The sequence below is a fragment of the Callorhinus ursinus genome, unplaced genomic scaffold (assembly GCF_003265705.2).
Source record: "Callorhinus ursinus isolate GAN/ISIS: 27379988/994484 unplaced genomic scaffold, GSC_fseal_2.0 scaffold13, whole genome shotgun sequence".
Classification (NCBI taxonomy): domain Eukaryota; kingdom Metazoa; phylum Chordata; class Mammalia; order Carnivora; family Otariidae; genus Callorhinus; species Callorhinus ursinus.
The window spans coordinates 30,543,804-30,565,147 of NW_027397075.1; the positions used below are offsets into that span (position 1 = coordinate 30,543,804).

The following is a 21,344-nucleotide window of genomic DNA, read 5'->3' on the forward strand; positions in this document are numbered from 1 at the left end:
GCTTTGACTTCTCCCAGCATTGCACTGCAACTGGCATAGCTGAAGACACTATGATGTCTGTGTTGCACTTGACACATCCCTGTCTGTGTTGAATTTGACTCTCCCAACCACTGTCCTTAAAATTCACCTTGCCTTTGGCTTCTATGACCTCATTGCTGTTATTTCTCTGACATTCCTTTTCAGGCTCTTTTCTGACCACCTCTTAAATGTTGGTATTTCCCTGGATTCCACTGTGAGCCGCTGCTCTTTCACTCAAAGTTTTAACTGAAACACACACACACACACACACACGCACACACACACACACACACACACACTAATGACTTGCAAGTCTTCATCTCTAGTCCTGACATACCCGTTTTGCTTCAGAGGTCGGGTCACTTGAATGTGTTATTTCCCATAGGTACCTCATTTTCAACATGGCCTTGGCTGAATTCGTCATCAACTCCCCTACTTTACAAAACTTGGTTCTTCTTCTCTTCTCTTCCTTCTGAGGTGGTAGTCCCAAGAGTTTCAGAATCTTTCTAGAACAGCATAATGTCCAATAAAAATATAGTATAAGCCACATATGTAATTTAAAATGTTCTGACAGCCACATTAAAAAAATGAAACAGTGAAATGATTACTAAAAATTGATTTTATTTAACCCAGTATATCTAATATAATAGTACTATGATAAATCTGCAAACATTTAATGAAGTATTTTGCATTTTTTTGGTACTAACTTCTCAAAATCCAGGTTTCATCTAACACTATTGAACACCTGAATTGAAACTATTTACTGGGGCCCAGTGACCATGTGTGGCTAGTGGCTTCTGTACAGAGCAGTTTTCGAGTCTTTATCTCCAGTAATCTCTCTCTTACCCAGCTGTTAGTCCTGTTGATTTTATCTCAGAGGTAGTTCTCCAGTAAGTTTATTTATTTTCATCCTACTGTATCATGGCTTTACATAATCTGGTTTCTCTGCCTTAGAGAGTGTGTAAGATCCACTAGAATAAAGGAGGATATAGTAGAACATCTACTTATATGTATTTTTATCTAGAAAATAAGAAAACAATTCAGACTTATTAACATTTAATATACCTTTGATGCCAGCACCCTTGCTCTGAGAAGTCAATAGTAAAGTGTAACTATAAGACATAAAATATATTTTCCCCACAAAATAAAAAAATTAATATTACTTATTTTATCTTCATGGAGAATTAAAAAATTCTCTGTGTATTTCTATATAATGTACATAATTTATTAACACAGTAGTCATATATAATTTAAAAATAAAATTACGTGTGTACTTGAAATTTGTTTTAGTACTGCCAGGGGGAGTGAGATCACTAAAATTTGGGGTCTCATGGACCCAGATCCACTCTGACTTTCCCTCACCTACCTTCCCAACCTTAACTTCTTCTTCATCCCCACCTCACATTTTCTGTATTTAGTGGCTCTTTCATATTTTGTTCTTGTTTGTTCTTCTTCATATAGATAAACAAATAGGTAAACAAACTACTTCCTGACCTTACTAATTCTGTTTCTCTTTTAGGCTCTTCTGAGGTACCATCTCTTCAAAGAAAGCCTATGACAACTTCCCGAATTATGTCAAGTGCTCCTTGCCTGACATACATTTCTTATTACACTATTAGACTGAAATTATATTTTTATTGATCTGCATTCCCCACTAAAACATAAGATTCATGAAGGCAGGGATTACAGCATCATCATGCCTTTTTCATCTTGACATATGATAGGTTCCTTAGAAATGTTTATTGGACTACATTCATGGCTCTCCTTATTGGAGCCCGCCTGTTTTACCAGTGAATGAAATAGTGATTTGCTCATTGCACTTTATGGAGTTTCTGGGAGACTTCCCTTGTCTCTAAAGATACATGATAAAATAATAAGTGTACTTTCATTTTAGTACTGTTATTAGTATGCTATTTGTAAGCTCATAGGGTTGATAACAATGTTAGCGTGAAATGAATTGTCCACTTGCTTCTTCCTAGAAATTAGATGAGATTACTTGCTCTAGCAGAGTGACGTTTTGTTTGTATGTGTACATGCAATGGCCATCAAATTTCAGTATGGATGATAATCACCTCGGATACATGTTTAAATATAGATTTCTGGGTTTCATATGTACATATTCTGATTCATTTGAACTGGTGATTGCCCAAGAATCTGTATTTTTAGAAATCACCACAGTGATTATAATATAGCTGATAGAAACCATACTCTGAGAAGTGTTGTTTCCTTCTTTCTGAACTAGAGAGGAAGAGGAAGGAGTAATTTTGAATAACTGAGAGAACTGCCTTAGTCAGTAGCTTACATAGTCTAAAATGAGGTTCTATATAGAGGTCTACAGAAGTTACGGAGCATTCTAAAGGAGAATGGACACCTGGGAAAAGTTGAAACAGGGAATCAAGGGTGTCAGGGACTGAGGGTGTAGAGAGAGTCTTGAAGATCAATAAGACAACTTTGGCTTATTTCACAATTTTCCCTAGTATTGACTTACCTTCTTCAGCAAGAAAATTTACTATCAGTATTTTTTTTAAATCTAATTATTCAGGTATTTCATCTTCATTTAGGAACTGACACGCATTGGTCATTCAGTAAGTAAATTTTTTTGATAATTCAGGATCTCTAGGATATTGAACACTTTAGGTATAGGATGATTTTTAGTATTTAGAATAGTATCATATAATTCTATATAGTATTTCATTTTGGGTTCTATGACAACAAAAATTATCTAGCCCAGGGGAGATAGTAAACTATGCCATGTGGAAAAATTGAATTTAACTTTGCAACTATGAGAAAAAAATAGATTTTCACTTAAATGCATTTATAAATAGTTTCTATAAAAACTGTAATCCAAGTTATTAATGTTTTAAAATTTAAAAGCAGTAAAAAAAAAATTTAAAAGCAGTTTAAAGATTTTCATGAAGATGCTCCGTATTTTTTAGCATGACAAATAACAACCAGAAGTAGATGGATAAATCTAGACCATTAAGAAACTCCAAACTTTTAATTTTCACTTATTGTTTCAGCTTTCTCCCTCATCCAGTTTTATTCAGAGCTGTGAGCTGTTAAAAAGGAACTTAATTGGTTGACTTGAGTTTCTTCTTTTCACCATTTGGTGGCCAGTCTCTGGTGGAAATAATAATGTGATGCAAACCAGGCAAACAAATGGACCAGTGGACTGGAAGGAGAACAGGCACTGGGCATGGAGAGTTTATTATTCATCCAATCAACTAAATGCATTTTAATTGTAGCAGCAATGCCATAAATCGTCTCAGCACAAGCCTACTGGTCTGCCTCATTTAATTCCTATCTATTTCAGTTGCTTTGCTTCTACCATCCATTTAAGTCTGCAATTTTAACTTGGTTCATTTGATGGGAGAGATTTCCCTCTGGTTATCTGTAGTTTGGGAAGATAAATTATCTTGAGTAGCTTACTAGAAGTTGGGCTTTGGGGAAACAGTATTGTTCTTATTGCAATTTATATCTTGTTTTTAACTTCACTTGGTACAAGACCTGTGCTCTCCATTGGCTCATGTTAAACTAAACATCTCTGCCAATCTGTGCTCTCTTGTAGGTGATTCGCAAGGGGTGGCTAACCATCAGCAACATTGGCATCATGAAAGGAGGCTCTAAGGGATACTGGTTTGTCCTTACTGCTGAAAGCTTGTCCTGGTACAAAGATGATGAGGTAAGCCACAGAGGATGACAGAGTTTTCTTATTAAAGTGTTTCTAATTTCAAATTAATTGAAAGTATTATGATATACAATTTCAAGACATGACTGGTTCTCTTTCAGTAAGACTTAGCTTGGGGTGTTTGTTTGAAGAAGGATTGTTTTTTTCCTCATAGATTTTTTTAATTTTATAACATCCCCCTCAAATTTCTTTTATTTCTTTTGTATAATCACGTGTTCCTTAACCTGAAGAAATGGAGTTAGGAGTCAGTTGTTGGAAATTTCCTTCTTTGTAATAAAGGCGAGATACTGATAGAGGGAAAGCAGTTTTCATTAAATAATGTGTTGAAACTCTATATACCCAAGGATATAGAGCATCTTAAGAATGAAATTAATAGCACTGATGCAAAGTTAATAAGGAATTCTGGGATTGGTGCTGTGATGTCTGTCTCAAATGGCAGGCTTTTGAAAAATGTCCAAATTGCATAATCTTCAAGCCAGTCCTAGGTAATTGTTTATACGAATGTTCTTTGAAAATTTGATAGCTATGTAAAAGCAAGAATTATGATAATTATGCTGTTCTGGTTCATGTTAGATGTTAATAATTTTGGTCCTGTGACTTACTACTCATTTAAATCTGATAGCTATAAAAGCGCAAAAAATTGTATCAGTCTTTTGGAGCCATTAGAATGCTATAAAATGATACTGCTAAATTTGGGAAATCATGGATGAAATTTTAATAGCTCTGGTCTGACCCGAGCAGTTTTGGGTGCTTATAACGCAGTATACAAACATTAAATAAGAGTACTTCATGATCGCAAAGCTATTTACAGGTGAGATTATTTCAATTTTATTTGGCTCTAAAGGACACGTATTTCGGAGTTAAAAGTTCTTCCAATCCTGGCTTGATATTTTTTTGAAAGCACTACCAGGTGCATTTGTCGGTTACTGGAGTTAAAAGTTTCATGTTTTACATAGTTCTGTTTCCCAAGTGCTTTGTGCATAATAGTGTGTTAATCAGATGATCAGTGGATGACCACTAAGTTTTCTTTAGTAAGAGAAATAAAATCTTATAGAAATGTGCAAAGAAGAAGCTTTTTAAAAATCTTTAAGTCATATATTTCACTGACTTCAGTCAAATGTAGAATTGGTTGTTGTTGTTGAGAGTCTGAGGATTAGCAATGGTTTCTTTCCTGTGCTGGCTGCTCAGAAATCCCCGTCAATGTGTGGGAAGCTCCAGTGTTTAAACACCACAGCTTCAGGGGCTCTGAGATGCCTCCCTAGACAGAAAATCAGTAGAGTACCTTCTTTTGTGTTCATTTGCCTTAAGAGATCTTCTTTTAGATATAGTTGTTTCCAAGGATTCAGAGGATCATTTATGTATATTTAAATACATACTAGTTTGGAGGCCTTTATTAGTTATTCTAGGGAAAGCAAAATATTTTGTTGAGGATTCATAATAATAATAGCTAGTGTTTTATATAGATTAACTCATTCAATCCACATTACAACCCTAAGGATAGGTGCTATTATGATCCCCATTTTTCAGAGAAGTAAACTAAACAAACAAAAAAACCCAACTTTTTGAAAAGTCATTTCTACAGGACTCAGGTTCCCTTATTGCAGACTACTTGGTGTTTGTGAGGATAGTTAACTTCCCAAGGTCAAATAGCTAGTTGGTAGCAAAGCAGAAATTCAAACTCAGGCTATCTGGCTCCAGAGTTTATGTCTTCAACCACAAATGTAGGCAAGAATCCCAGAGATGCTAGATTTGTCCAAGTCAGCTTCATCCCACAGAGGATTTATTAAGACAAGTTCCAGGCATTTTGGCATTGATCTTTTTCTGGATGTTAGTATCAGGGGCTCTGAAGACAATAGGATTAGCTGCTGCTGTTGGAATATGGCTTTGGGGTTCTCTTATCAGGCTGTGTGGGCACTGAAAGAAGGCCACTGGAAGGCACATGGTGCCCCCTATAGGGAAGGAAGAAGCTTTGAGAGCTTGGTAAGCTTATGATCACTGGTCATCCCTTCCCCTCCTCTATAAAATCAGGATAACTTTTTACAAAACCTCTGCTGCTAAAGCGCCCTCATGAGCACTTGATTACAATAAACAGAAAATAAATGTATGCAGTTATAATATTAACTGAGTGTCGGAGACCATTTTATTAAAGTATATGTGTAGAGGGTGTTTGGGCATGGGGTGGGGTGTATAGGAATGACCCTTGAAATACAATGGAGTGATTTAGAAGTTTAGGGAGAGGGTTGTTTGCTTAGTTTAGACCATTTCAAGAAAAAAAAAATGACAAAGTTGTTGCTCTGTGGAACTAACAAAGAGACTAATAATACAATATCAGATATTAAGTGCTCTGAAGAAAATAAAATAGGGTAGTGAGCTAGAAAGTGATGGAGGAAGAACCTTTTGATTGGGTGTTTGGGAGGAGGTAACATTGGAACAGAGGCTAGAATGATGAGCTGTGTAGAAGATTTTGTTGACTAACATTCCTGGTAGAGGGAACCATAAGTATAACCTCCCCTCCCAGGGTGGGAGCCAGCAGGAATCCTGTGGCCAAAATGTAAGAGCATGGGGGAGAGAGGTAGGAAATAAAATCAGAGGTACTAGTGGATGGGGCCTTATCGAGGCTCCAGCCAATAATTTGGATTTTATTTCAAGGGTAATTGAAAACCATTGGCTTATTCCAACAGGATGTGACATGATTGGATTAATGTTTTAGAAAGATCACTCCAGCTGCTGGGTGGGGCGTGATGTGTGGGAGGGAATGGGTGTGTGGAAGGAGGGGAGTGGCAAGAATAGAAGAAGGGGGACCAGCTGGGAGACTGTAGCAGTGGTCCAGATAAGAGAGGATGGTGGCTTATTCTGGGTGGCTTGAGAGGACTCTTCAGTTCAGGGTAGCAAATTGATGGGCCACATATAGCCACACTGCAGCCATTAGCTACTGTTACTCATTAGAACTCTGCTCAAGAAACAAGATAGGAAGTTTTCAAAATATTAATGCCTGACTCCCAAATGACCCCTATCTTTATTTATTTATTTTTTTTTAAAATTTTTTATTGTTATGTTAATCACCATACATTACATCATTAGTTCTCGATGTAGTGTTCCATGATTCATTGTTTGTGCATAACACCCAGTGCTCCACGCAGAACGTGCCCTCCTTAATACCCATCACCAGGCTAACCCATCCCCCACCCCCCTCCCCTCTAGAACCCTCAGTTTGTTTTTCAGAGTCCATCGTCTCTCATGGTTCGTCTCCCCCTCCGACTTACTCCCCTTCATTCTTCCCCTCCTGCTACCTTCTTCTTTTTCTTTTTTCTTAACGTATCTTGCATTATTTGTTTCAGAAGTACAGATCTGTGATTCAACAGTCAAATGACCCCTATCTTTAAATTGTTAGTGGGGCAGAGCCTTTTTCCACTGGAGCCACCTCATCATTCCTTGGCCACCACCACTGTCATCCTCTATTCTGCTCTGTTTCTCTTGTCCGAGAGTTTGCTACCACTGCAGACCACCTTTGAACTTGCTGTCCAGGTGAAAGGGAGGGTACAGTACTGTTCCTTGCTTTCTGCTAGTATTCAACAAATAGTTATTAGTGTTGGCTGGGAGCAGAGACCAGAAGGGAGGATACACGGAAAGGATGTCAAGAAGAAACATCAGATGGTAGGGCTTAGAAGTACTGATGAGTCTCTGGCCTCTTGAATTTGTACCCTAAACTCCCATCTTTTAGCAGCAATGTTTTAAATGATACTGAGATTCCATAAAGGTCTTACTGCTATAGTTCAAGTACATGTGGCCTGAACATGCTTCTGTGGGTAACCTCAAAACCCCCCAATTTAGAATATTCCTTTGTGAAAATAAGCCTGAATTCTAATTCAACTTTTGGAGACAATTTATTGTTAAATTAAGTGCTTGTTCTTTGTTCCCAGTGTATCTCTCTAATACATGTACCAGCATGTACTTGGAAATCCTTTTATGGGATAATTTATCTTTCTTAGTCAAGCAAATGTGGCACAGTAAATATCATTAAGTTAGTAATATTTTCATTCATTTATTCAATGACAAATTTATATTCAAATTTTCATAGAGGATTATCATCTTTTTCTGTGTTCTGCCATCTTCCTGCTTTCTTGTGTAATTAGGTTGGTATGTTTTCATTATATCTAATTGGCTGTTGAATAAATAGCATATTATATCATATGAATAGATATGATTTTTTGGAACTTATTAAGTCTGTAATAAATATAAATGACTTATGACATATATTTGAGATTGAAGAACAATGGCTTGAACTGTTTTCCAGGATTACATTAATTGAACAAAAACCCTATAGACCATACGCTTGGTACAGTGAAAATGGTGAGGTGTGGAGGATGTGGATTTGCTATGACTAATGCCAGTGTTAAACAAGTCAGTCTTCTCTGGGCCTCACTTCTTTTCTTTTCACTCGTTGAATGGGGACCTTTACTGACCAAATCACCTCAAAGAGATATTCTAGGACTCTAAGAAATCTTATATAAATAAGTGCTTTTGTAAACTTTTAGGTGTCACATTTATATATTCATGGTTGCCATTGCGAGTAAAAACTGTGCCCTCCCATTGTAAAGCCATTCTTTGACTTGCATGTCTTCTAATTTCCAGTTTTTTGTCATTTCATATTGTGAGAGCGGATGTATGGTACCTGGTGGTTTTTGTCTTGTTTTGTTTTTTAAGCAGGGAATGGTAAGGTTCAGATTCTAAGAGGGAACTCAGAGCCCATTACTTCAGTGAGACTTGCCATGCTGCCTCCCCTCCACCTCTGGGTTCTCTTACACCTCAGCCAAGAATTGGAGGTGATAATACAAAAACACGTGATTTCCTAACAAAGCTGGCAGAGGCAATAGCATGATAACACTGTGTAATAATTTAAAACTAGAGTTGGCATGACTATAATGGGAAGTCCCCAGCATTTTTCTTGCTTTCTCCCTATTCTGAACAGATCTATCTAGCCCACCCTTGAATTTTAGATGGATTCATGAACACCCTCGAGCATCTGTGGACTGCACTTTTTGAACCATTACTCTAAATTACAATAATGTTATCTGTAATGTTACTGATAGATGAGCTTAATAGAGAGGTTTCCCCCTGTGTCCCAGACCATGTTTTTTTCTACATGTTATCTTCAAAGAGTCTTTATAATAAAATGTGGTTATAGTAGACATAATTAATCTATTTACCTGACTGTATGTTATTCTCCAACATTACTTTAAGACTGGGGCTTTCTGTAACACAAAAAGAAATACACTGTCTTCTTGCAGGGTTAGACAGTTTATAACTAACCACCAAGGGGATTTGCCCAAACGTGGCTGACCTTCTAGATCATGCTCTAGTACCCCAGACTAGGAAATTCCCTATACAAGTGGCCCTGAGCTCTTTTCTAGGGGTTTGAAAGGCCTTTTCCTAGTTTCATCCTTCCCAGGGCATTCTGCCAGTGTGTGTACCCCAAGTCAAGGAGGATCTGCTTATGCGGGTGAAGGCAGAGTTTGGACATGCAGGCTTGTGTGTCCACATATATTCCCTTGTATTTGGGATGGTTGATCTTATGGATCCTTTGATTTCTATCAAAATAATAACATAAGGATATTTTTGGTACTTTACTAAGGATTTGGGCAAGCACTACAGCAATTCAAACAACCTCATTTAGAATATTACATACCCCTCTGCACAGTTGTTTTATCCAGAGGACACCCTACTTGGTTGGGTGTGGCAGTGCTGCTCTAGCCTTGTGCTGGCCCAGCCCAAGGACAGTACCTCAGTTGCTCTCTTTCTCTTTCCCCTCCTATTTCTTCTCTCAATGCTGTTAATCTGGATTGCCCCAAACTCAAGGTGCTTCTCACTCTATTGTATACATCCAGTCTGCTCTTCTCAGCATCTAGTCCAGCCTTTGCTCCAGCCTCAGTTTTGCATATTTGGACTAGTCAAAATGCTAAACCAAACCAAATGGACTTCCGGTTAGCAAGATGCTCCCTAGTTTGACAGTAATTGTGGTTGTAAATAGTATTCCACTAGTCATTCTACCTGTTTAAAGTCATGAAGGCCAGCTTTCTATCTGAACGATAATCTTGATGATGATCATTATCATCCTAAAAGTTAACATTTATTGAGTATTTATAGTTTCCCAGGCACTGAGCTAAGTATTTTATTTACATTTCCCATTTTAGAGATGAAGACTGAGACTCAAAGAGAATAATTTAGCCAGCTGCTCAGTGTTGGTGCTGTGCTCTTAACTGCCTGAATGTTTCCCAACAAATATTTTCTGAACACCTGTTATGTAGTACACACTATCCTAGTCACTAAGGATAAAATGGTTACCAAGGAATTCATGGTACCTGCCCTCATGAAGGATATTTACCAATAAAGAAAACATACAAACAAGCAGGAAAACCTATCAGATGCAGATTACAAGCTATGAAGAAAATAAATCCCGTGATGTATTTAACTTAAAGAGCATCTGGGGTGGGGATCATAGCATGAGGGGGACATTGAATTGGGTGGTCAGAGGTTTGTGTTAATGTCTTGAGGCAAGATTGAGCCTGATGAATTGAAGAAACTGAATTAAGGCCAAAGAGAACAAAGAGAGGAAAAAACTACATACAGATTAAGGATTTTGACCTTAAGCCTCGGAAGTTTTTAAGCTGGAAACTCACATAATAAGATCTGAATTTTTTACAGATCCTTTTGCTTGCCTTGTAAAGAATGGATTGAAGGAGGACAGAACCGAGAGGGGGAGTTGTCAGGGAGGTAAGGCTATGGGCTATGGGCTATGTAAGAGAAAATAATAGCTTGGGCTGGGTGGGTTGGTTGATGGAAATAGATAGAAGTGGATGGATTTAAGAGATTATTTCAGGTGGTGAAAACTGACAACTCATCACACGTGATATGTATTGGTTGAGTGTTCCTGCTAAATTGTAAGCTTCTTGAGACCAGGAGCCATTGACTTATTCATTGTTCTACCATCAGCGAACATGGCACTGGCAGGTGACAGTAAATATTGGTTGAGTGAAGATATGATTGAGCAAATAAATACACAAATGCAACCTAGTAATTTGTTATGTCCTGTTACATCAGGTACCTAAACCAAATTATTTCATTACAGGGTAAACTTACAATTTAAGGTAGATTGTCTTAAAATTTTCTTAATTTTCATCATTGAAGGTTAATGTTTTTTTTTTTTCTCCCCTGACTCTATAGCTTCCTGCCCTGAAGATCATTTAAGCAGAAAGTAAATTTCCCAATGTTATTTTAACACATTGTAAATATATTTTGTACAAATCTTAGGATTTAGAAAAGGGCCAGGTGTAGAATTAAAATAGAAACTATCATTTCAAGAAGGACTTGGGGCTTATATAGTTTTATATTAATACTTTAAATCAGATCTGGAAGAAAAGGATGGCTTTTATTTAAAATACGTATAAAATATGAATTTTAGAAAATAGGATATTCTGATAAAGGGAGAAAAAAGCCTTATTTTTCTTAATATCAATGAGAAATGTGTGAATGATAGTTAAAATCTCTGAAGGGGATTGGTAGTTTATGTATAATGGTAGCATACAGCCAATATTTATTCTATTTATATCATCCAACATGAAGATCAAAATCATTATGGAATACTCATAGGAAAGAAGCATAATTTAACAGAAATGCTCCCAGTGAAAATGTACTAACCTTATAATATTGAAGAAAATCCAAAATCCGCATTGAAAGAAGGACATTCTTTGGACTCTTAAAAAATTACAGGCCTCATTTTTGTGGGTTGAAGTATTTGGATAGCTTGATAAGGAGATTATATAATTCCCTTATAGGGATATTTACTTAAGTATTGTTTTTATTATGTAGCTGTAACAGAAGACAAATGTAACGTAGGTAATAGAAAACAAAATGGCATCTCCCTGAAGGGCCAAAACTGTGAGACCAAGAAGTCCTAGAAATCTTCAGCTCTTTCCAGTTTCACTTATACTTTCAAGAGTCTGCCTGTTTCCTGCTAGGTCCCCACGTTCCCTGTGATGAGTTTAGGATTGACCCTGTGAACACTATTTACACTCCTTGTGGAGTTGTTTTAGTCAGCCAAAACTTAGAATCTTTTTTGCCAAAGAGGTCCTAATAAATATTGAACTTTAAAACATTTATGTTACTTAAAATTCTTCATGATTGTAGTTGTGTTTTTTCACATATATAAGATATCTTAGGTTATGCTTTTTAATATAGGATCATTTCATACAAACATTTCTACATTGTAGTGTTATCCAAAGCTTATAACTTTGACAAATATATACAACAACCTATAATGGCAAATACTATTTCAAATTTATGAAAAATACTCAATAGGCCCAAACCCACTCTTCTAAATGTATTTTTTTGTCCCACTCAAAAGTTTATTCTGGAAAAATAATATTATTTACCAGAAGAGTAAAATTTTAAAATGTGCTTCATTTAATGAATTTAAATATATATAATATTCTTTCAGGCATTTTTTGAGAGCTAAGTGAAAAAATGTAAAACCAAAATGTTAATTTCAAATTTTATGGGAATATTATTTGAAATGTTATCCTGGAGTGGCTCACTTAAGGATGACTGTGCTGGCCTCCTAGCTTTCCCTTTAGAGTTTGCTGGAATAGAATAGTCTTCTTTATGTTCTGACCTGCTACTGGTCATTCAGAGAGGTCTCAAGCACTGTCCTGGGACTGCCTTGCAGGTTCCAGTAGAATGATCCAGATGTGGACTCCTGTTGGCATTTGCTGCGGGTTATATAAAACATTTAAAATTGGGTGGTTATATGTAAATATTTTGTGAGACATTTTTATATCATCTTCCTGTTTATATTTTACGTTTTGTGAACTATTGTTTAGTACTTTATTTGCTGGTCATGGGACTTTCATTTAAGGTGAAAACCTTCATTGCTCAATGTGTTTTGCAGAAGTATATTTTTGCAGAGGACGTATTTCCTAAGGCCAGATTGTTAAATGCAAGAATTTAGCCTTAATTATATTTTTACTTTGTGGTTTTGCCCAATCACCTTTTTTCTTTTTTTAAAGAAACTATAGTGTCAGGTCTAGTAAAATAGCACAAAATCCTGGAAATTTTTAACCTTGTAGGATTTTTAGCTTTAAGACTAAATCTTTCATTTTAAAAATGAAATATCTGAATAAAAAGTTTTTTTAGTCCAAACTATATATTTGAAATATTTAATTAAGTTTTGAAGAAACCAGAAAATTTTATGTAATCTTGTGCTACGTTTTTGAAGTTTCCATCACAATCTCAGAAAAATGAAATTAATTTTAAAGACTGACATTAAAACATTTTAGTGAACTAAGTCAAAGTTGACAATTTTCTAATTTTATCTGTCTCCCACCTTTTTTACCCATCAGTGTTTGAGACATTCATATACACAAGCCACCCCAATCATTTCACCCCAGTTCACAGTGTATAAACTGAAATTTTGACATTTCCTCAAGAGATATGGCAAAATATACATTGCATTACCATTGATCCCTTTCCTTGCTGTTCTTGAAAATAATCGAATTGCCTGAACATCTCAAAAGTTTCAAAGTTTACAGTGAATGGGAGCATGTTTTCCAAGTGAATGCATTGGCCTGGAAACTACACCTTCAGAACTGTAGTGAAATCTCCTTCTTAATTAAACAATAACAAAGTAATATATCTTTGTGTATCATGACACTTGGGAATATCGGAGCTTCTATTTCAATTTTCTGTGTATCAGCAGAGGAGAAGCAACTGTTCTAATACATATGAACATTATGTTCAAAATACTCTTTTCACTATGTTTTGCCCTCACCCAAACTGGTAGAGTTAACTCAAAATACATGATCCCCTTGAGAGAACATTATCTCTTCCCTCGTTTTCTTTCCTCCCTCTCTCTCTCAAAAAAATCATGACCTAGAAAACTAAACTTAGTTTTTGTAGTAGAATTATTAGAATCACTTATTCTCTGCCAAGCATCCGACAGAAGTTATATTGTTTTGTCATATTGATTACGGGGTGCTGCAAAGCTGTGTATGATAAATGTCATGGGTAGGAATTTACTGACAACAATTAGGAACAGAGAACTATAGAAAGCACAGGAACATTTTCAGAAATGGGTTTTATTGTATTTCATCGGCACCACTCACTTTACTTTTTGGTGGGTTTCAGTATTCGAATCAAAATATAATATAATAAAATCATACATACGAATTCAGTATTAAACCAACAGATCCAGCCCCCAGGCCCCCGCGCCCCTCATTTTGGTCGTAGCTCTTGGTGTAGATGCTATGGTGTGAGGGCTGCTCTCTTTCAGTGGCTGGTTGTCCCTCAGGCTGGGTTGTCATGTGACTGCCTGTCTGTGCCTGCTGTACAGGTGAGCGGATGTTCTGCACAGCAAGTGTAGACAGGCAGTCACGTGACAACGCCGTCCAGCCAGGCCCTTGCTTCCTTCGGGTCTCCTTTGCTCATGGGCAGACACAATCAGTCTGTTTTCCAGATTTGGTGGTTTTGGAGGGCGGGTGGGGGTAGGGAGAAAAACACACAATAGAATTAAACATTAAAACATTATGGAACTAAAACAAGTGAGACTTTTGACTTTATTCAGAAAGTACACTTTTACATTTTTTCCAGACACGCTAACACAGATAATGGACGTAACAGAACACTCACATCGAAATTTCAAGGAAAAAAACAAAACAAAACAAACAAAACAAAAAGATTAAACACAAGGTTTATTCTTAAATCCAATTCGTATTATTATTATTACTGGCCCACATGCAGTCAGAGTTCAGAGTCATTGAGCCAGATGTTTTTCCTCTTCACAAAAACTCTGCATATTTTCATACTGAAGTTAAAGATAAAGACTATGTTTATACATGTTTCTTGCAGTCGATAAGTACCACAGCCTTGCCCATGAAAAAGAAACTTGTCATTTACATGGAAACGGCAGCCATTTTCAAAATAATTAACAAGCCTAATATATTTGGCAATTCAACCAGCCAACTTTGGTATCCAATGCTTTGATAGTGGGATTTGACAAGGGGATGCATTTTTTGCCAATACTTCATAAAGCAGAGGGGAACTTATTTAAATTTCTCATAGTCTTTTTAAGGCAAAGATTTTAAGTATGGATGTGAAAACCAAATAAGAAACAGTTGTGAGCTTATGTGCTCCTCCTCTTAATTAACTACAGCGCTGGGCCATGAACCAGAAGGGTATAAACTAAAAAGTCGTTACCCACAGTGATGCTCAGAATGTGTTTTGGACATTGGTGGTACAGTACAGTTACAGAATAGGACCTTAAACGTAGGAAAGGAAACTTTATTTCATATTCAAAAAAGTAAAACCAGACCCCTTAGGAAATTTTCTTATAATGTATACAAGAAAGAGTTAATGGTGTTAAATACACAGGTAGAAAATGTAATTCTGGTTGCTCAAGGATAATCCTACTGACTATTTTAATATAAATGATCATTCACATCCATAGAGGTATTTAATAAATCCCCCTGCCCTTTAAAAAACAAAACATTTAGATAGAATTCCAGTAAATGAGATTTCTTCAAAAACAAAACAAAATCTTATTGTCCAAGGAGTGTGTAGTTTGGGACTTTTTCCAGAGAATTTTAAAGAAAACACATAGTTTGTTATTTCCCTTTAATTATAAAATTCTGAGAAAATAGCAAATAGAAACTTTATGGAGAGAAAAATATTTTTAGAGACTGAAAAAATTATAGTTTTCTACACATCTGAACTTTTATGCATTGATTAGATATGGTACAGCTTTAACAAAGAGTTGATAAGAGCAATTTTCCATTTATTTATTTGATTTCAAGAAAATAAATGTCTGATTCTGTTTCTGGTCAACATTCTGAGTAGAGAACTTTCTTTTTTTCTGACAGAATCAAAACGTCAGTAAACTTGGCTGCTACTTAGATAATCACAAGGTCAGATTATGCAAAAACAAATACCTTATGAAACTATTTTGTTATTGTTGCTGCATTCAGTGTAACAGAAAATATTTAGAGTGATTCACTTACAAAGAATATATTGGTGGAAATTAAAAATTACTGTAATTCTGTATAGCTTTCCCTCTCTCTCCCATAAATAATTTGATCCAGTTAACTCTGCTCAATTAAAGGAATGATGCATGCAACCTGAAAAAATAGAAAGAAATATTTATGAGTTTAATCTGTTATATTTTAATACAGAACAGTTCTACTAAACCAAGATAATCCAAAAATATTTGAGCCTGAAAAACCATACTTTTTTTCAGGGGGAAAAAAATCTTGCTGAAAAATGACTATTCATAAGACTTTTGGAAAATTTATGTTTCTAATAGCTTTTTAAACTACAATTATAGTAAGTATGTGGCATATGCACACTTCATAGTTATGTTGAACCTGCCCTTAATCTTGTTAAAAAGACAGAAGGCTGAAAAATACATTTAAGACTTTTTTTCCATCTCCCAATGAATGGATATTCCCAATTCATTACCACTTAAAATACTAGCTAAAATATAAAAGAGCTATTTACATTATTATCATACCATGTAATTTTTAATATGGTTATTACACCTTATTTTCCTTCGTCTTTTATTTATTATCTTAAGGAAAAAAATGCAATGAAAGAATTATCTTCTGAATCCTTTAGAGCAAAATTAAGCCAAAGCAACTTCAGAAACTGGCTGTCACGATAGGTCAGGAAATTCAAAATGAAGATTTAATTATTTTCCTTAATTTACTTCATTATTTCTATTTATTAAACCTGATAAAGGTTTTAATAGACTTTCAAAACCTGGGTAAATATTCCTATTTACATAGTTTGCAGCACACTAAGGTGAAAAGATAGAAGAAACCAAGTAAGAAAGTTTCTGTCTTCACTAAAGACAATTTCCTGTCTCCTTTCAGGTGAAAGCCTGACCTTCTAGTTATTTTAAGCTGGGATTTCTGAATGATGGTCGCTTAGTTATTATTTGGACATTATTGTATTGGGTGGGATATTCTCCTTAGAAAAGAGGAAAATGGGTTGTTTTTAAAGAGCAGATCTCTTGTAGAGTAATTGAAAGCTTTGGCTTCTCTTTAGTAAGGATGGACGCTGGTGGATGAGTGAACTTTTTCACATTATCAAGTTGTATTTTCCTTTTATTTCCTTTAAAAAAAAAAGGAAAAATTCTTTCATTAGAAGTTTTATGCCTAACCTTTTTCCCACGGCATGAAAGACTTGGGTGGTCTGTAAGGCGAGAGGTGGGGGTAGACAGTATATTTTGGTCTTTTAAAAACATAAACACCATTATCTGGGCCGAAAGACAGAAATGCGAAGCAGGAAGGACGTTAACCTATTGACTAATTGCAAGAAAGTGATCAGTTTGAAATTTTGTCTCATTGTAAATAAACTTTCTTTGATTTTGAGATCCGTGGCTTAAAAAAGGGAGTGAGGTTTGAAAACTGTTTTATATTGATCCTCTTCCAATTAAGAATTGATGGTGTTAAAGCTAAGGCCCTAAATTTCCTTTCTCTTGGATGCCAGAAAAAAGTTTTCTTTTTAACCCAGTACCTAGACTAACTTACCAGTCATCCACTCACTAAAACAAAAAATAACTAAAAGCTTCTATGAAATGCAGTTTGGACAGACCCTGCAAACATTTTTTCTCTTTCTGACAATGCACAATGTTTAATTTTAATACTTACCGTGATATCCAGGGGTAGTTTTAGTTGAAGATGTCACTGTTGGTTAGTTTCCTCTGGAATAGATCCCATGATCTCTAAAATATTTGTATATCTCCTTATAAAGTAATATCAAAATCAAGTTAAACATTGCTCTAATTACCCTGGAAAGAGATAAGGTTATTTTACGATATGTGTGTATACATGCTGGCATTATGTACCAGTGTATAAACGACCATCCTATCCTGCCTTCAGTCAGCAAGGGTTTATAAAGGGAGCTTTTACTTTTGATCCTTAATTTAGCTCATGGAATTTAAAAATAAGTACGATTCCTTTTCATTTGTTAAAAGCTTGCATCAAAAATGGGTTGTCGGGACTCCACTGAGCACTTGCAGGCACTCCTCGGCTATCCCTCTACAAATTAATTCTTAAGGTTCCTATTCCTGTACTTATGCCAAGGACATCATCGGTCCCCTCTATCTCCAGACTAAAAGTCATCCTGAGGGAGAAAATTGGTGGGCGAGCAGTGGTGGTTAGTTTCTTAGAATCAAAAAGACCATTAAATGTGAAGAAAGGCATTTAAATTAAATATACATGAAATGAAAGCAAGTTGTGAAATTCTGTCATTTATACAGAGTTAAAAAAAAATTTCAGAAAAACTTAAACATTGCCAAAGTCCCTTGTAGCTCTCTTTCTTCTTTAGTAAGTGCATCAATTAGTAAAAATATATTTCTTGAGAAAGTAAGCTTCCGTAATTACCTAATAGTTTTTTTTCAGTTTCCTTGTGTAAAAGGAACTATATGGGTTTTAAATATCTCTTGTTCTATTAAAAATAATTAATATGCAAGCCTCCAAGTCACAATAGAAAAAACAAAGGATGGCTTTATTATATCATCTAAGTGGAAAAAATAACTAAATTTACCCTTGCTTTTGACATTTTAACTAAAAACTGAATAGAAGAGATAACTTATATGTCCTTTATACCAGTTTGAGGATAATCCAAGGGTAATTTAAAAAGTAAATTGTTTTCACGAAAGATAACCTGGGGAACCTTTTGTAATAAAATGTTTCGCAAAAGAGAACTTGTGACAATTTTTGCATTGTTGCAAAATGTATAATTTAGAAAAGGATTTGTTCAGGAACCACTGTAATTTTAAAGAATTTAAAGGAGGACAAAAGAGATCACATTCATTTTTTTCATAAAAGCTATAGAACAGATGTTTTCATTATATAGAATAGTTTGGGGGTAGATATAAATGGGGGTTGAGGGAATTAGGGTTGAGGCAGTAACATTTTTCCAGAACTTTCTTTAAGAGGCCCACCTTTAAAGTTCAGCATGGATCATATTGCAACCCAGACTTTCTCTATTATTCTCTCTATTGGGATTTCATTCAGCTTGAGGGTTTTCCTCCCTCCCACCTTCCCCCCGACCCCCCTTCACCTCCAGGACAGCTGGAAACTGACCAAAGAAAACTTTGCCTTCGTTTACAAATTCCTTTTTTATCAGTGGGTTTCTAGACAAAGTACCTTATCATTTTAAATGCTCGGAGAAATAGAAGCATTGTAAAATATAGGCATGAGGTCTCAGCTGACCAGCAATTATCAACCATTTTTGGATTTAAAAAAAAACACAAAACTGTAACACAGAGATATATATTGGGATATCTGAGGACAGAGGTTTCTTCTATTCTCCGACTTAATCAGCTGCTGACTCACTGAGTTCTGGGTTGGTGCTCTTTTCTGGGTCAGTCCCATCTGCATTGTCTGGTGGGCAAAAACTTGGCAGCCTCTTTTATTGTTAGATACTACTATTCCTGGTATTTATATTATGTACGTAAATTTTCAAAAAAGCACTATTCGGATAGCATTTTAAAAATAGCAAATATTCTTTACTTTGAAGCAAAACGGATTCAATCCTGGGATGTTAAAAGTTCTACTACAGCCCTTACTCAAGTAAGTTTTTAGGTCCTTGGATTATTAATTTCAACAATTAAAAACTAGCCTCATTAAATTACCCTTAAGTGCTTAGAGTGTTTTCATGTTTTATTTGGAAGTGGGAAAAACTTTACACTTAAGAAAATACTTGACTTATAAATCTTCAGAAATCAAATAACATACAGTAAATCACTCTATATCACATATTGTTACTCTTTCAGAAGTAAACCATAGCTCTCCATCACACATATCCCTCTGTTTCTCTCGCACGTGAACGCAAATCATTGGTTCCCCACCTCAGCTCTCCTGGGCACAGACCAGGTGAGCAGTCAAGAAGGCCTTACCCACAGGTCTTATTTCGAGTAGTCCTTTCTCAGCAGTGTCCCCGAGGGCTTCTGGGTCCCTAGTGTGCAAAACCTGTGAAGAAAAACATTGGGTATGAGATTTGAAAAAGCAAACAAAAGTCTTCTCCTTGGAAACAGCCACTTTTGTCCCCAGCCGTCCATGGCGTTGCTCTCCCTTGCCCAGTCTAACCAATGTGCAGACTACTGTACAACGGCATTGTCCTGAACAGGTAGTCTGAACACTGGGGCGACGGAGCAGGATCTCCAGAAGCTTCCATCTATGTACTTAAAATCCTCTCCCGGTCTTTGGGAAAAGCCTTCCTTCCTGCACCAGGGGTTGCATTCGGCTTTCCCCCCTGAATTCTGCTGCACTGACTGAGACACACTCAAGGGCTGTGATTTCCAGTCTTGACGTGGCACATTTGCTGCAGACTGGGGAACTGGCAATGAATTTAGGACCAGGAAAAGGGGGAGGGCTGGGCTGGAGAGTCCATATATGGGATGATGTCACCCTGGGGAGGTTTGGGTATGCGCTGTGCCGCTGGAGAGACCGCTAGAATCGCCTGCTCTCAGACATGGGTCTGTGCATAAAATGGTACCAGATGTTTTAGTGTAATGTTAAGCAGTCATTTCATCTTCAGGCCAGATTTTTTTCCTCAACTGGGCAGGAAGTGGGCCTCAGTATGGAAAAGCTGTAAAAAAAAGAGTCGAGATGTACAGTTCTGCTGTGGCCAACTGAAAGTGAGTTAGTGTAGAAGTACAAATTTGCTGTCCGGTCCAGGCTAGAAAAGTAATTTGAAGATAGAGGGTAGATTAAAAAAAAAAGTAAACAGAAAGTTGAACACTGGAAGTCAGGGCTCATTTGCAAACTTTTTTGAGCTTTCCTGTGGTACTTTATTTTCTGGTATTTCACTCGTCAAAAAGGGCAGATAAGTTCATTTTTTTCTCTCTTTCTCTCTTTCCCTCCTCCTCCTCATCTGTTGGATCTGTCAGCGGCTTGCAGGCTGCTCTAGACTTGAACAGTAATTATAGCAACTTCCTGAAAGTGAAGCCCCCATGAAAAGTCTGGAGAAATGTTCTTTGTCATGGCCTCTACATGAGTAATTAGTTCCACATGTGGCCTTCCTCGTTTCCCTCAGCGATTTTGGCTGGCTCTCTGAATGCTGTGCTATAGCTTGACCTAAAGAAACTTTAAAGTTTTCATTTCAAACCTCCACTATGAAATCACGACTTCAGGCTTCTAACAAATTGCCTCTGGTAGATCCATGCTCTTAGGGACAGCATTCTTTTTCACTGGTAATTCTTGATTCTGTGTGAATACTTTTGTTTTATTTTAATGGTATTCCACTGCTTAGTTTTTTATCTCCGATTAACTAAATCTGTTGAAATTTGCCAAGTACTGCTTGACCAAAGGTTATAAGATATCAACCCACTGGCATCTCCTTTTCTTTTCCTGTTGTTGCTGTTCTCAATTATATGTATACTGTTGATCTGAGTATACAGCCCTGCGACTGTCCCCCCATAGAATTCTGATTAAAGTTCGGGTTACCTCAAACAAGAGCTTGATTAATTGCCCTTCCAGAAATCAAAATGTGAGAAAATTCCTAGGTAGCTTCCAAATATAATTTGAGTAGCCAAACTATGAAACTTAGTAATCTTTAAAGAATTACAACTAAAGCAATTCAT

General features: G+C 36.3%; 1 protein-coding gene and 1 long non-coding RNA gene across 10 annotated transcripts in view; one reads left to right on the plus strand and one right to left on the minus strand.

The window, feature by feature from the left end:
- DNM3 (dynamin 3) overlaps nt 1–21,344 on the plus strand; it is a 569,456-nt gene that overhangs the window by 306,943 nt on the left and 241,169 nt on the right. For all 8 annotated transcript variants that reach the window (XM_025878034.2, XM_073900029.1, XM_073900023.1 and 5 more), the window contains one exon: nt 3,587–3,700. In XM_025878034.2, coding sequence (XP_025733819.1) covers nt 3,587–3,700 — 114 coding nt within the window. The remainder of the gene's footprint in view (nt 1–3,586; nt 3,701–21,344) is intronic.
- Nucleotides 13,840–19,959, minus strand: LOC141374008 (uncharacterized). Of its 2 annotated transcripts, XR_012380539.1 has the most exons (4): nt 19,659–19,959; nt 17,404–17,497; nt 15,754–15,870; nt 13,840–14,202 (listed from the first exon to the last, which is right to left on the minus strand). It is a non-coding gene; the product is annotated as an uncharacterized lncRNA (long non-coding RNA). The 2 variants fall into 2 exon arrangements; XR_012380538.1 differs by having other exon boundaries at nt 13,840–15,870.